The sequence below is a fragment of the Equus quagga genome, chromosome 3 (assembly GCF_021613505.1).
Source record: "Equus quagga isolate Etosha38 chromosome 3, UCLA_HA_Equagga_1.0, whole genome shotgun sequence".
NCBI classification, from domain to species: domain Eukaryota; kingdom Metazoa; phylum Chordata; class Mammalia; order Perissodactyla; family Equidae; genus Equus; species Equus quagga.
The window spans coordinates 31,145,223-31,162,516 of record NC_060269.1 but is presented as its reverse complement, the minus strand read 5'-3'; the positions used below and the strand labels follow the sequence as shown (position 1 = coordinate 31,162,516).

At 37.4% G+C, this 17,294-nt stretch overlaps 1 protein-coding gene across 2 annotated transcripts in view; it reads left to right on the top strand.

Moving 5' to 3' along the window:
* INPP4B (inositol polyphosphate-4-phosphatase type II B) overlaps positions 1 to 17,294 on the top strand; it is a 749,608-nt gene that overhangs the window by 690,113 nt on the left and 42,201 nt on the right. For both annotated transcript variants that reach the window (XM_046657053.1, XM_046657054.1), the window contains 2 exons: positions 9,108 to 9,220; positions 12,878 to 13,032. In XM_046657053.1, coding sequence (XP_046513009.1) covers positions 9,108 to 9,220; positions 12,878 to 13,032 — 268 coding nt within the window. The remainder of the gene's footprint in view (positions 1 to 9,107; positions 9,221 to 12,877; positions 13,033 to 17,294) is intronic.

The following is a 17,294-nucleotide window of genomic DNA, read 5'->3' as shown; positions in this document are numbered from 1 at the left end:
TTCATTGGCACCACAGTGAGGAGTAAGGTGGATATTAAAAATCTTAAGACTCATCATCCCTTTTGGAAGTAAATGTCTGAATTTGACCTGAATTAATACCAGTCTCTTATGACTCCAGTTTCAGCATAGTATCGCATCCAATAAACAGTCCAACAATTAAAGGGAACTAAAAATCATTTCCAACTTTTAGTTAAACATCAAAGAAGAGACAACCAACAACTTATTTTACTTTTTTTTTTTTTTTTTGGCTGAGAAAGATTTGTCCTCAACTAACGTCTGTTGCCAATCTTCCTCCTTTTTTCCTTGAGGAAGACTAGCCCTCAGCTAACATCCATTCCAATCTTCCTCTATTTTCTATGTGAGTCGCTGCTGCAGCATGGCTGAGTAGTGTAGGTCTGCACCCAGGAACTGAATTCGCAAACCTGGGCCACTGAAGCAGAGTGTGCCAAACTTAGCTACCATACCATGGGGCCAGCCCCTGGTTGGTTTTTTGTTTTTTTTTTTTTTTTGACTGAGGAAGATTAACCTGGATCTAACAGCTGTTGCCAATCTTCCTGTTTTCTGCTGAAGAAGACTCACACTGAGCAAACATCTGTTGTCAAACTTCCTCTATTTTCTGTATGTAGGCTGCCACTGCAACATGGCCATTAATGAGTGGTGTAGGTCTGTGCCCAGGAACTAAATCTGGGCCGCCAAAGTGGAGTGCACCAAATTTAACCACTAGGCAACTGGGGTTGGCCCTTATTTTACTTCTTAAATCCTTTTTTACACTCTCTAGTTCACTCAACTATTGAGCATATCACTCTCGTGAACATTCACTCTTTACTTACTATTCTACTTCACCCAAAACCACAAGTGCAAGTCCTTTTGTTTCATCCCACCTTTCCTTCTACTTTTGTTTCTTCATGCTTCCAATTCTGCATATCAAAACTCCAGAGAAAGCAGAACTCTTAAGTCAGATAAGGGGGAGAAATGGAAGACTCAAAGACAAAATTATCTTCATCAGATTGGGTCAGAAAAGAGAAGCCTGCCAACACACATAGATTAATACATTTTGCTACTATAAACATTTAAGAATCCCAGATTATCAAACTAGAGGTCACTTCAAGCCAAAAAAGGAGCTATATGAATGGAATAAAATGTAAGCCTTATGTTCTTATTACTCTTTCCTTTTCATTTTGGAGCTTCCCAAAGCAGCTTTATTTCCATAATCTTCTTCCTCTATTTTACCTCATTTATACCTTTCTTAACACCTCAGGAGTTATTTATTTTATTCTATACAGTATGAAGTATTCAAGATCTCATGCTTACTTGCCTCCAGAAACCTAAAGCAATGATGCGGAGACTGTGGCTTTTGGAAAAAAGCCCAGTCTTTATGACTATCTCCCTTTTCTTGGCTGTCATTCTGGCAGTTTGGGAATCACTTCCTTCCACATTATCAGAAAGAGAAGGAGCATGGAAGAAGTGAGCCCTTCTTTTTTAGAAAAGGCCTTGTTATGCATCTGCCTCTCTGGGCTACCATTTGACCTTGGTATATTTCCCTGGCAGCCTGCCTCTTGCATGGGCAACGAGGTGAGGCACTAGAATGACCTCAAAAGCTGCTTCCCCCTCTGTCCTAAGCTTTGAGAAACCCATCCTTGCTTTGGTTTTCAGACTTTTGCATTTAATGTATGCTTTCAACAGGACTTTTCTTGCTATCACTCTTGTTGGGGTAAAATGCAGGGACTTGGAAGATGACCTGGGAGAAGAAAAAAGGTGGCCATCCAACTCCCTTTAGTGCTAAGGACCTAGGCCATTTGAATGCAGGCAAAATTAGTCCACATAGTACATCTGGGCTCACAAGGAGACTGAACTGGGGATTGGTGTCAAGCCCCTTTTCATGCTCAGATTTTCTGTTGTCTATCCATAAAACTATCTTGGGCATCTTGAGGAGACCAGAATTTAGGTTTTTGAGAGTAATCTACCTACGAACCGTCTCCCAACCCTTTGACATGACTTTAAATTGTTTGGAGATTCTGAAATCAAATCACAATTGATTTCTTTAAACAAATGAATATAGGAAAAAAGATTAATATGTTATAATCCTACTCTTTTCCTTGAACACCAAGTTCCATACCCTTCAATATACAAATGGTGAGTGAGGAAATTCCAAAAGAATTTTTAATACATTGGTTTTAATGTATTTTAACAATTACTTTTAAAGTTTGCTTTTCCTTTGCTATGGGTGATGCAATCTTGAAATTCGTTTAAGAGGAAACAATGAAAGTGTATAGGTCAAAAATATTATTCGGCTCTGATCAGGTTGGGAATTTGATATTTGATTTCTTATATTGCCTTTTTCATAAATTGGAAATTGGAAATACAATTTAAATAAAGTGGTTTCAGTGGGGCTTTCTCCTTTATATTTCTCAAAATTTTACAGCATCTAAAAGAACATAATTTCCAGTTTTAAGACATTTCAGTGGCTTTCACCTAATTGCATTTGTTTGCTAGTACACTTAACTATAATTGTTTCAGAATAATTATAGAAAAGACTTGGTGTTTCAGAATATAGCACTAACAAGGATAGACTATGAAAGCATTGTTCTTCATGTGTTCATTTTTCGTACTTAAAAGTACAAGCCCTTCTAAGTTGTTTTTATTGTAGTTGTTCTGATTATTTGTTGCTAGGTAACAAATTATCCCAAGTTTAGTGATATAGAATCAGAACCATTTTATTTATGCTCACAGATCCTGTGGGTTAGGTCTTCAGACAGGGCAAGTGAGATGATTTGTGTCCTCTGCATGATATCTGGGACCTGAGCTGGAAAGAAGAATGGATAAGGTTCACTTAAATGACTGGGAACTGGAGTCATCTGCAGGCTTCTGCACTCACATTGTGCCACCTGGGCTAGAATGACTCAAAGGCTGAGCTTAGCTGAAACTGTTGCCTGGAGTACCTAAGCGGGACCCACCGTGAGGCTTGGACTTCTCCCAGCATACTGCCTGGGTTCTCTAGAGAGCATCCCCAAAAGAGGGAATACAGACAACAAAGTTCCAAGAGAATCAGGCAGGAGCTGTCATTTATGATCTGGCCTCCATAGTCACGTAGCATCACTTCTACCAGACTCTATTAGTCAAGACAGTCACAAGCCCACTCAGATTCCAGGTGAATGTACATAACTCCACCTCTCAATAGAAGGAGTGTCAAAGAATGTGGGGCCATGCTTTAAAACTGTCACTGTAGAAGTGACTGATGTGCTGCTTTCCAGAAATACTCTTACTTATTTGCCATTTCTTTGCATCTAAAGCAACAATACACCTTTGCAATATGGCTGGCTAATGTTAAAAATGCCTATATAACCACATATTTACCTTTGAATGTTTTTGGTTGCAAGTGACAGAAACCCAGACTCAAACTGGCTTGAGCAATAAAGAAAATGTATTTGACTAACAAAACTGAAAATTCCAGTGGTAAGCCATGCAACCCTTCAAGTAAGGATTGGTTCAGTGGCTTAGCAGTATTTAAAAAACATTCTCCTGCCCTGTTTCATTACTCTGCCACTCTTCATGTTGATTTTATCCTATGTCTAGTCTCCTCATGATTAAGAGATGGCTGGCATGAGCAATTATCCTCATGCTCCACTGCATGCTCAACCAAAGAGATGAAGAGAGCTTTTCTTCCTTCTTCCACTTTACAGAGTCCTGAGCGTCACTCAGCTGGAGCAGCATAGGTTACTTGCATACCTTTGAAATAGTTCCTGAGGTCAGAGTCAAGTTCTGATTGTCTTGGATTTAGATGCCCATCCCTGAACTAGTCCTGATTTCAAGGGGGATGGGATTACACCCATTGACTTCAGAGTCAAGGTGCGATTGATCCTACATAAATTTTGTGCCTACTACGCAGTGAGAAATGGGTGGAATAGGTGCTGGGAAGGCGGCCGTAATTGCCATTTCATCTTGGAACACTCTCTGGCCATAGAAAATCATTTCACCATGAGGTGATGAAGCTCTTGCCTTGGCCTCATTAGCATCGCAGTTCAATCAGCTGAGAGTCATGGCCCCTTTCCTGTTCACTTGTCAGCACCCTGGGTTTCATTCAGGTCTACATTGTATTCAGAACTCTTGTTGTTAAAGAAAACCCGTTTGAAAAAATAAGGAGAAAACGGGTACTAAAAAGTAACCCTGAACTTGGCTATTCTGTTCTAACGGGGAGTGATGGGAGAACAGTCACTGAATTTGTGAATATTTGCGATTGTGATTGTTTTGTGTGCCTTCATGTGTGTGAGAGAACATTTCCTATTTTGGATAAATTCTGACTTTTGCCTGAGAAAGTAGGCTTCCTATCTGAGGCTATGAACTCTTTCTTAAGAGCTATTAATGTTGTCCTCTGTTTTTCAGAGTTGACACAGAATTTAATAATGTAGCTTCTTCTGCCAAGACTTTTATTAATTGTTTTCCACTACAAGTCGATGAACCATGACAGGGTTCTTGTCCTCGTTTTGCAGTTGAGAAAATAGGGGCGGAGGGTTAAGCAACTCGCCTAAGACCACACATCAAAGCAGGTGCAGAGTTGGCAGGAGAAATCATTTTCCTGGAATCTTGGCTCAGTGCTTTCTTTAAAAAGAATTATGAAAGTTTCAAACAAACAAAAGTGAATAGAACATAAGGTAACAAACTCTCAGGAACCCATCCCTCAGCCTCAGAAATTTTGTAAGAAAGAAATATTTCCAGACAGAGGGAAGCCCCCATTGTACCCTTTCCAGTTCCTACCCCTAACCTCCTCTCTTCTGAGGAAATCAATATCTTGAATTTGGTGTTTCACATTCTCATACAAGTTTTTACTCCAAACGTATGTATCTATGAAAAACGTGGTACAGTTTTGCACATTTAGCTTTATATTATTGCTGTTATCTTGTATGAATCCTCTTATAATTTGCATTTTTTTTTGCTTAGCGTAGTTTTAGTATATATCCATGTTAATACATATAGCATTTGTTTATTCATCTTGCCTATTGTGTGAGTACATTGCATGAATATGTAACAGTTTATCTGTTCTCTTTATGAGATTTAGATTTTTTGGCTGTTGTCTAATATTATAATCAGTAACACAATGAACATTCTCACACCTTTCACCTTCTGATTGCTTTGTTGAACACCATTTGAAAACAAAAGACTACTTCTGTGGAGATAGGCATAGAGATTCAATTGCCCTGTCTAAATTTGGTGTTAGAGTAATGTGAAGTGAGTAGCAAAAGCAAGACTTACTGACTATATTTATGTTTCAGGAGACTCATTCTAAATCTACAACCAATCCATGTCGCACTTATGCCATCATTTTTAGTTGTTATATCAGAATCTATCATTATATCTTGAAATCTCATCTATTAGTCCAAAAAGTAGTCCTGACCGATGATACTTCTTTCTGGAACCAAATCTGAATTTCTGTGACCTGCAGGATTTTTGTCAGGTTGAAAAAAAATTGGCCACACCCAAAGTATTGCATTGATAGGAGTGTGCTCTGAATAAAGCAAATTTTATCATTACAGATATAGAAGTATAGTAGTGGTCAGAAAATTTAAACAGATCAAAATGATTTCCTTATAAAAAGCATGCCACGGGGATAGGGGGTGAAATTACTATGGGACATCATGTCTGTCTATCCTAAAGCACTATCTTTATAGGATAGAAAAGGGCGAAGGATGGCCATTTGCTAATTATACTTAGGAACCTTATAGTCTGTTTCAAATGGCTCATTAAAAAAATCTCAGTGTAAACAATGAAACTAAATTATTTTTAAAAATCATGATGCTTTCTTCTGGAGTCTCAGAATTCTGAAGAAGCTGGTCCATTGTGTTAATAGTGGAGCTGCTTTTTAGTACTACTAGCTAATTGTGAAGACACTAACACAGATTTGGAAGAAATTACTGGCATAGGAGTTGGTAGACTGTTTTTGACTTGACTTTTCCTCTAACTGAAACTTGTGAAAAAGTCACCTAAGAATCTTGGACATGAGGTTGCCCTAAATCAGTGCTTTGCAAATTTTTTGTGTTGACCCTATGGGTTGTTAAATCACTTTGGTGGGTTGAGACCAACATTCAAAAAAAATAACATGGAATAGAGCAGAATATATTCAGGGTACATTATATTCACTAAAGGTAAGTATTATTTCGTACATCTTTTGCTAGAGATGGATGTGTGTGTTTGTGTGTGTGTGTATGACTGCTGTGGAGCATTATGTAAAGTAAAATTCTTATTCTGTATTTCTATCAAAAACATTGAAAACCATTTATACCAGGTGACTTCAGAAAGTATCTCGGGGACTTCTCAGATGTGGTTATGTTCCTATTTAAAATTCACCAGGTGCTCCCTTTTTTAGGATGAAGCCAAGATTTCTCGGTATGGCAAAACAGGCCCTTCACAATTCTTGTTTCTGGGTCCGTGCACTCTAAGAGTATAGTGAACTACAAACTTTCTGTGTCTACAGTAGTGCCTTATGTCTTCATGACTTTGGCGACATTTTCCCCTCAGTCTTAAATGCTCTCGGGAGCCACAAAGCATTACCTTTGCTAGAAGCCCTTCCACACACAATTAGTCTTCATAGAATTGACCACTCCTTATCTTCAGCCCCTATTATTTTGTTTACTGACATGTGATAGTCCACAGTACACTTTACTGCAGTTCATAATGTTTTAAAAATCTATCCCACCCTACTAGAATGTGGAGTTTTTGAGGTCATGTCTTTAAATCATAAGAATTTTGGTTCTTTCCTTTTCTAATGTGTATATTCTGTCCTCTCTTGCTCTTAAAATAACTTTAGTATTGAAAGACAATACATGCTCATTGTAAATGTCTCAAATGACATAAAAAGGCAGTTGAAAAATCACCTAAATCCTACAACCTAAAGATGACTACTGTTAATATCTAAAGCGATGTCTTACTCTGCCTACATACACATATAAAGAAAGGTAAACATGCATATGCAAGCACATATTCAGAGTGTTAAATGAAGACAGTCATGCACCACATAGTGACATTTCAGTCAATGACAGACTGCATATATGACTGTACTCCCATAAGATTAGTACTATTTAGCCTAGGTGTGTAGTAGGCTATACCATCTAGGTGTGTCTAAGTACACTCTATGCTGTTTGCACAATGGCGAAATCGCCTGATGATGCATTTCTCAGAACGTGCCCTTGTCCTTCAGTGACACATAAATATAAATTCATTCATTAATCTACTGTCCTTTCCACAATGTGAAGGACACTTTCTACGTCCATGATATACCTGTACATAATTTTAAATGGCTGCTTATAATTCTAATTTATGGATTACTTTGGGTTATGTTTTAGTTGCCATTTATCACCATCAAGAGTAGTGATGGTAGACCTGACTTCTTATTGTTCATATGATATACATAGCAATTAAAAAGCACCATTATTGTCCTTACTTTCTTTGGTTAGTTGTAGAGTGTTGAGCTGGTTTTGTAAATCTCTTCAAGACATACTACATTATGCCTCCTTCCCTTTCTCCTTGGGCTATGTCCTGTTAAAATCTCTGTATAGCATAGAGTCTCCTACTTAGCAATGTTATGTCTTTAGTCAAACCTTCTCTTTCTTATGAAAATTACCTATAGTTACATACTAAGGGTTTCACTTTTGACAGGTCTTCCATTTAGGAATGAATACAGTAGAATCATGCATATATATTATGTGAATATTTTGAATTTCACTTTCCTAGCACAGGATATACATTTGGATTGCATCTGACCTTCCTCTATTCTATGATCATGAAATTCAAGATGATGTATGATTATTTTCAATAGACATTTCCATTTTACCAACCACTTCCATTCTTTGATAGATATAGATTGCTAGTATAGTTCGTTAGGATACTTCCTCTACTCTCTGGAGCTAAAGTGAAGAACTTCTCAGATGTATTATTCTAATAAAATGAAATATCTGGTACAATTTTGGAAAGTACACAGCCTTATTATTATTAAAGTTTATTTGTGTCATTTTTGTGATCTGATTCAGGATTGTATCACCTATTTCTTTGATGTAACTGGATAGCCTAGGTATAGTCTATGTTGTTCTTATTTATTTTCTCCTGTTTTGGGTCTCAAGTGCAACTCTTAGAAATTCTTCATCCTTCAGTTTGTGGATTCAACAGTAGAGTGTATTTTCGTACTGTACAGTATTAACCCAACAACTCTCTTAGAAAGCCTTTTTTTTCCATCTCTATATTCTAGTCTTGAATCCTGTCTCACCAAGTCTCAGAGAGACATGTGTTATAATGTGCATTGCCTTAGTTTTTAATATAAAATGTATGCCATTTATCACTCATGCTCTACTTATTAGTACATAGAGATCTGAGCAATCAGTCATTTCCTGCTCTCTAGCCAATTATCTCATATAACTAACTGTTGTCTCTCAGGTTGTGTTTCTTATCATGCCATACTTGTGCTTCTTCATAGCAATTCTTCTCGACCAGGATAGGTTTTGCCCTCAGGAAACATTTGGCAATGTTTGGAGACATTTTTGATTGTCACAGGAAGGGTACTACTGGCTACTAAATGGTAAAAATCAAGGATGCTGCTTAACATCCTACAGTGCAGAATAGAGGCGCACTCTCCACGACAAAATGTCATCCAGTCCAAGATGTCAAGAGTGCCAAGGTTGAGGAATCATGCTATACAGAAACTGACTTCATGTGTTTTATTTGAACTTTCAGATTTCTCCCTCCCATGAGAGACTCAGTTTACTATAGTCTCTCGATTCAGACTAACTACTCAGTATATCTCATATTTCATCTCTGTCATGCTTTAGTTGAAGTGAGGCAGCAGCCATCATCATCAGAAATGTTTTCCTTGTTAGCATAGCAGTATTATATGACTAGTTGACATTACCACAGTTACACAGAATGCAGAATGTGGGAAACTGAGGCATATTTCTAAGTAAAGAATAAAACAGGAGGGATTAATAAGTATGATTATCCTCAGATACTCTGCTCCAAATGGCATTTGTTGTTACAGAAATTGCATTTGCACATATATTGAGGAAAAAACCATGGGAAGCCTAATCCTAACACTGTTTCTTTTTTTTCTCCTTTCTTTTTTTTTTCAGACATTTCACATTTTCAAGAACAAAATGATTTAAAAGGATTACTAGAAAATCTCCATCAAAATATCCAAGCCAAAAAAAGAAAGAATGTAGAAATCATGTGGCTGGCTGCAACAGTAAGCATTCTCCTGTCAAATCTTATTCACTGTCACCATGAGGACCAGCAAGCATTATTTGGTATCTACTATGTAGTGTGCAACCTCTGCACTTTGGGTTAACAGATGTCATCCTCCATTATCCGGGGGATTAGGCATTTTCAGCGTTGTTGGTAGTTCTAACAATAGACTAGAACGCAAACTGGAAGAAGATGCACTCAGTGAGAAAGAATCTTACTCATTGGCTTTTCTGGTAAATCATGGATGTATTTGACACTTTGAGGTTAAAACAAAATGCCTATGATTTTCTTGATACTGCGTGTTACAATGCCAATCACCCATATCTATCAGGGTTTTGAATTGCTGCGTTAGTGATAGATAGTTTCAACAGAATGTGGTTAGATTTCTGACTCACAGCCTTAGTAAGGCTCCTGGACATATTGTTCAATTAATGAGCTTGTAAATGTGTTTGTTAATTTAGATATTGGCGTAGAATTTTTTACTGATGGATTGCTCTTGGGTAATGAGCTATATTTGGAGGTTCTTTCTCATTTACTGGCACCCTCAGGGTGGAAGATCTGCCTGCTTTCCCACCCCAGGTTTCTACAATGAAAGGGAGAGAATCGTGCCTGTGTTTTTTAAGTTCTTATCTGGCAACCATTCAGGCATAGCTCACATGAACTTACAAATTTTTTTAAACATCTAGACCCTAAGGAAAGGATCTTTTCATCAGGAAAGGCACACGTTGGAGATCTCTATGATGAATGCCACATTTGTAGTTACTTCTCAGTGTTGCTCATGTAATTTGGAGTTCAAGTTAATGGATCTTCTAGTATATTCTATTCAATCTCTATCAATAGTGTTTAAAAAAGAGCCTTTCTCCTATTGCCAGTGCTTTAATTATAATACAGTATTACTTCCTCTCTTCTGGGAAAAAGAAATGGATAATTTACCATGAGTCTATATAAAATAATTTACCAAGAGCAGGGTAGAGGAAAGCTGCTTTAGGTTCCCTTCATGCCCTCTTGGAGCCCCAGGGAAGAACATCAAAGGTAACAATGTGAAACGTTGCTTTCAGGCAGCTCATTTACACAGGTCCCACTTAGCACCATACTGCATTACATGAAGGTTGTTTTTAATAGTTCTTTCCCCAGTGCGGCTGCTCTTTATATCTTCAAAGACTACTATAGTTATTAATTCTCACAAAATTTTCGCAAAGGTAGGTCATATGTTATTTTTGCTATTTTACTAATAATGTGATAGCACAACAGTAGTTTGATCATTTACCAAGGCTATCTGACAACGCAGGAACACATACATATGTCATTACATACATATCGTTCAGTTACGCAAATAGATAAATGAAAAATGCACATGTGAAAACTACAAACGTATTTTCTCTTACTATATGTAATTTTACTGTTTGAATATATAAAACAGTTTTCCCATTAATTCCATACATTTCTGAAATATTTTTTTGAAATGTGTGTGCAGACCAAATATGGCTTATTCACAACTTACCTGTGAATGGATGATTGCCTGCCTTGATGAATACACAGCACCCATAGTGTGCAAATTTAACATTCTGTAGGAACATTGACTTTATTATTAATAGAGTTTCTGTAGACTGACAACTCAGTTTCAATATCCTCTTTGCAAACCGAGGACCACGATAATATTCTTAAAATGAAGAAATATAGAAAAATCCCCTTTGACATTTTTCAAAACCTTTTACTTCTGTCTCTATTTCGTTTTCCTCTCTTCTCTAAATCTATTAATGAAATATTGCTTTTGTTAATGTTTTGCATTTTAATTGAAAAATGTAAAGCTATTTGCTTTTATCTTGATTGAATTTAAAAAAAATAAAAATGAGAATTTAAAGAAATCAAATGTCAATCGAGTGTGTTAAGTTTATATAGTTCAAAACAATTGTAGAAATACAGAAATCAAGACCCCACCTGTCTACTCTGATACAGTTGCCCCTGCCTCCTCTTGATTTTAAATTTAGAACTCTAAATATCCTTAGCAGGATAGTTGCACATAATAGTGACAATGCATTTTAAAGAATATTCGTTCTTTTTAAAAACCATATCTCATGGGGCTGGCCCCATGGCCGAGCGGTTGAGTTCGCGTGCTCCGCTGCAGGCAGCCCAGTGTTTCGTTGGTTCGAATCCTGGGCGCAGACATGACACTGCTCATCAAGCCACGCTGGGGCAGCGTCCCACATGCCACAACTGGAAGGACCCACAACGAAGAATATACAGCTATGTACCAGTGGGCTTTGGGGAGAAAAAGGAAAAAATAAAATCTTTAAAAAAAACAAAACCATATCTCATAAGTGGCTATTGAAGTCTATATTTTATTGCTATGAATATAGCCAAGCCTGTGTTATTTTATATTAAAAATTTTTAAATACGATTTATTTGAAAGGATTAGAATTTTCTAGGTAAATAAAGATTATATGGTGAAATCATGCTCTCACATTTTTCTAGTCACTTATATTGGAAATAGTGAGAAAGTACCAAAGGTCTAATAAGGACTTGCAAGTCCTAGTTTAATTATAAGAATCACAATTAAAATGTGGTAAAAATCCTTGACAAACTGTTTCCTTATATCCTTTCCTCAAAACAGATAACTATTAAGGCCCCTTGATGGCAGATAATAAAGCAGGCCTATGTTATATCACATTAGATTTATTTCAAATACATGTTGATGCTACAGTTGGTTCTTAGTATCTTGGGTCAGAACCCTACCATGGGATAGGGAAGAGAAAGGTGATTCAGTGTTAAGCATAAAGCAATGAGACAGAGATTATTGCTGCTCACAGAGTCTTCTCCTGACTTTCACCCAAATAACAAAAAGAAAGAATTGCAGAGAGAAACAGACTGGGACAGAAGTCAAATACTTGCTCCTTGGAGTTAGGTAGACATATTAGCATCCTGGCTCTGCTCTGTTGTGTGCGACTTACTTAATCTATCTACACCTCAATTTCCTCACCTGTAAAATAAGAGTAATCATACCTTTCTCCAGGGTTATGTGAAGTTAATTAAAAGAGCAAATTTACATGAAATTTATTGGTATTGTACCTGGTGCACAGTAGATGTGCAATTAACAATGGTCATTTTCAGTGTCCTTATTCTTGTTAGTCGTATTGATGAGAGGTTCCCTATCTGATGCACTGGCACCAGGTGGATGTTTGAAATCTCATAACATAAAACCGAGACTAGAAAAGGTTTCTTAAATGTAAAGTAAGAAGATACTAGCTATTTAGCGTTCAGATCCATGTCTGATCCAGGAATATAGATCTTTTTCCCCTTCACAGTTAAGGTGTCGCTCCTGAGCTGTCGTTATCACCATCACCCACTGCAGCTCAGTCCCCCTCTCTGGGAGCATTGCTGCCTCTGCTGGATATTTGCCATCTCATACGGCTTCAAAGATTGAAAGATTTAAAATTTACCCACACCCCACACCTCATGTACAAAGAACTAAATAAATGAAATCTATTCCACTAGCTTTTGAGATGAAATGGTAATGTTTTTACGTTCCATAGGGCAGATTGAACCAATTGACTATCATAAATTAACATAAATTTGGTTTGTTTAGACAGGAAGCCTTTAGAGGAGTCTGACACTTTAATCTACAAATGAACAATAAACTGTTCATATGTCTGTGTTACAGATTTGTCGCAAACTAAATGGTATCCGTTTCACCTGTTGTAAAAGTGCCAAAGACAGGACGTCGATGTCAGTGACGCTTGAACAGTGCTCAATCTTGAGGGACGAGCACCAGTTGCACAAGGACTTCTTTATCCGAGCACTGGATTGCATGAGAAGGTATCCCGCGTGTCTTCAACTTTCTTTCTTTTAAGGTCATTTTAAGATTTTTTTTTTTTTGTCCAAATGCGTATTTTACTGGAGGACTAAACATTTAGTAACTTCATTGCGTTTCCATGGCTTATAGCTCATGACATGAAAGATGGAGTAATTTTAAGTATTCTCCCTACTCATTTTAGGCAATAAAAAAAAATATGGCCGGCTTTTGATTATATGCATGGAGGATATATTTTAGTAGGCCATTTAGACCCAAGTCAAAGAGCTCTGGTCATTTCGTATGTAAACTTGAAGACCAGAGTTCCTTTACATATAAGTAGCTATGAGTATGCCCCAAATAAAACTAAGTCGTCATCCAAATAAAGCCTTTCTACGTTGGAACTAATAGGTGATCTTCCCGTGACTTGCAGTGTCTCCGAGTCAGTAACCTCCTTCCTTAAATTATTTTCACATCACTCGTTGTAAAGATGGGATGACACTGATACTTTAAAACAGAGAATTAATATCGTTACTCTGCCGACATTTAAAATGCTGTGCCTGAAGTCATGTGTCTTGATTTATTTCCACAGTAATTAAGTCTAAGGTCTAAGCCGTAATGGGAAGGAAAAAGTGCCTCATTCACAATGTCTGTCAGCAAGGACACACGTTAATTAAAAAGTTAAGCAAAATTGTCTCTTTGCTACAAAGACCAACTCAGAAGCACGCCAGGAAGCACAAGACAGGCTCCCTGTTCCTAGAAGGGAATGTCACGTGATGCTCTAGAGAGGACTGTTTCTCATCTGGCATGTCATTAGCTTCCACTTTTCTTTTAACTGCTGCAGTCTCTCAGTGGCGACACTGATGCTTGCCTGCCCTTGCCCTGTGCCTGTATGTTTTTGCCACTAATGAGAGGTTTCTGAAGTCCTCTATTTTACCCCATTTCATGTCTCTTGGCATTTTCACTGTTCGGTGGGGTTCTATCATGATTTTTTGATAAATGCATGAGAATGTCTTAGAGGTCTGACATGAACATCTCAGCCATATAAAACATGTTTGGTTGATATAAAAAACTTCTTTCAAAAATAACCTCTCAGCACTAACAGGAAAAATTCGTCATCTGAGTATGAAATCTTCAAATGTGCATAAAAAGAATACAGATGTCACTCTGGCTAGAGCAAAGGTGCTGAGTGAGGAGAGCAGAAACACATGATATTATAAGCCAGAAACACCGGAAGACTAAAGTGATTCGACCAACTTAAATTATCTAGAAGGTGAAATTGCTACGTTTATTTAAGGTAGAGGTGAGAGAAGACCTTTAAATTAGAAAGATAGTTCTTTCAAACTGGTAAATAAAGAGTGTTTCTGTCATGCACATGTTAAACTGTAAAACTACATATTTTGATATTCCATAAAGGTTGTGCAGAATTCACATTATATATGCAACATATTTGCTCATGACTTAAAATTTAAGGGGGTTCATTTCTGGTAATTTTTTTTTTTTGGTAAATTTTAAATCTGTCAAATTTATTCTTTGGTTTTCTGTATGTGTGAGGGCTGCGTGAGAGTGTAAATGTTTATGTGTGTGTGTGTGTGTGTGTGTACGTACACACATTTAAGGGAAATAAGATGTGTTCTTTTCTTTAATAACTGCCATCATTTCCCTTGTCAGGTATTCTGTCTTACGACACAAGCCCATAGGTTTGATGAGTAGATGAGAGCATGGGGCTTGGGAGCCAGCTGACCTGAGTTTAATCCAAGCTCTAAGCCACTTGCCACAAACAAGTTAATCTCTTACTGCCTGTTAGTACCTTAGGCAAGTTAGTCAACCTCTTGATGCCTCCATTTCCTCATCTGTAAAAGAGATGTGATAATAATAGTAGCCCTTCTTAGGGGTGCCTTGAGGATTAAATGAATTGATATGTGTGAGGTGCTTAGAACAATGTTTGACACACAGTAATCACTATACAGTAGTCCCCCCTTATCTGCAGCTTCCCTTTTCGTGGTTTCAGTTACCTGTGGTCAACTGAAGTTTGAAAATATTAAATGAAAAATTCCCAAAATAAACCATTCACAAGGTTTAAATTGCGAGCCGTTCTGAGTAGTGTGATGAAATCTCATGCTCTCCTCCTCCTGTCCCCTGACATGAATCATCCCTTTGTCCAGTGGGTCCATACTTTTACACAGTATGCCTTCTGACCTTTAGTTGCTTGGTAGCCCCCTCTCAGTTATCAAATCGACTATCGTGGTTTCACAGTGCTTGTGTTCAAGTAACCCTTATTTTACTTAATAACAGCCCCAAAGTGCAGGAGTAGTCATATTAGCAATTTGGATATTCCAAAGAGAAGCCATAAAGTGCTTCCTTTAAGTGAAAAGATGAAAGTTCTTGACTTAAGGAAAGAAAAAACCTCACATGCTGAGGTTGCTAAGATCTACAGAAACTTTTATTACAGCATATTGTTATAGTTCTATTTTATTATTAGTTGTTAACTCTTACTGTGCCTAATTTACAAGTTAAACTATCACAGGTGTGTATATGTAGGAAGAAACATACTACATATAGGGTTCAGTACTATCCTCATTTCAGGCATCCACTGGGGTCTTTTTTTTTTTTCAATTATTTCAGATCCTGGACCCATGAGCCTAGGCTGCACCGTTTTTTTTTTTTTTTTTTTCCCTTCTTCTTCTTTTCCCCAAAGCCCTCCAGTACCTAGTTGTATATTCCAGTTGTAGGTCCTTCTGGTTGTGGCATGTAGGACGCCGCCTCAGCATGGCTTGATGAGCAGTGGCATGTCTGCGCCCAGGATCTGAACCGGAGAAACCCTGGGTTGCCAAAGCAGAGCATGTGAACTTAACCACTCTGCCACCAGGCTGGCCCCTCCACTGGGGTCTTGAAACTCATCCCCTGTGGATAATCTGGCACTACTGTATAATATTCGTTAAATAAATAAAAAATAACCATCAAGGGTCATGATGTTAACATTCTGATCTTCCAGGTGCAATAAAATCTAGCTAATTTCTACCTTTGTAGTCTTTTTTTTTTTTTTTTTAATTTTGATCAGTGACAGTTTGGGCCAACTTGCAGCTTTTTTGTTTTAAATATCATCTTTTTTTTTTTTTAAGGATTGACCCTGAGCTAGCATCTGTGCCAATCTTTTATTTTTCTTCTTCTCCCTAAAGACCCCTAGTACATAGTTTTATATGCTAGTTGTAGGTCCTTCTAGTTCTGCTATATGGGATGCCACCCCAGCATGGCTTGATGAGTGATGTGTAGGTCTGTGTCCGGGATCCAAACCAGTGAAACCCAGGCTGCCAAAGCAGAGCGTGTGAACTTCACCACTTGGCCACGGGGCAGGTCCCTGAAGCCTTGCAATCTTTATGAATATATTATGACATAAGGTTTGAATCCAATACCATATAGTAAAATAAAGTCTGCTGCCAACTCTTGTAAAGAAGATTTCAAATGCAATGTTTTTCCCATTTAAGAAAATAAGCTCTTTAAATACCACTTTTAAAATGTGCATGTGTTTACAAATGCAATCTTAATTATGGATAGATGGCATTCACTAAAGTAAGACTGGATAGTTTTCTTAGAAATATTTTTTGATGTTAATGTGTATTATTGTATGCTTTTACAAGTAGTCATAAGATTTGAGATCAAGGAGTCACCTTAGAAATTTAGTCAACTCTGCTTCACCTTAACAATAGTGAAACTGAGCTCTACAGAGCGTTCTGGCAAAAACTATTCAGATAGAAAGTATTAGAGCCAGCACTGGAACATAGATGCCCTCGTTATATGTTAATGTTATTTTCTTTGTACAGAATGAAACAAAATGCTATCACTTAAGATAATTTGGTAATGTATTTTGGTACCTCAGACCTGTTAGTTAAAATATTGTATGTCATACATGTCATAAACACCATGTGCTTTTAGAAATTTGAGGCTATTTGCAAGACCAGAGCGGTTTGCCCAAATCTTGAGACCTTAAAAAGCAAACTCTAGTTCTAGAATATAAATTATTTACTTTCAACCTTGTCTGTCATGTTTATCATTGTGTCCAAGCATCCAGCACAGTGTCTGGTCTGGAGTAAAATAAATACAAATAGTGGTTAAATAATTGCAGAACAGTCCGAAAAGGAATTCATTGTGCTGCCTTCTGTTTTTCAGACCCCTGTAGCAACTTTCTCATCTTTTTTTCAAGTTGTGTTTTCAATTTTGTTCTGAGTGGTAATTTGGTTCTTACTTTTATGTCAAAGCCTCGTGTCCTAGGGTTGCCCTACCGTCTCTG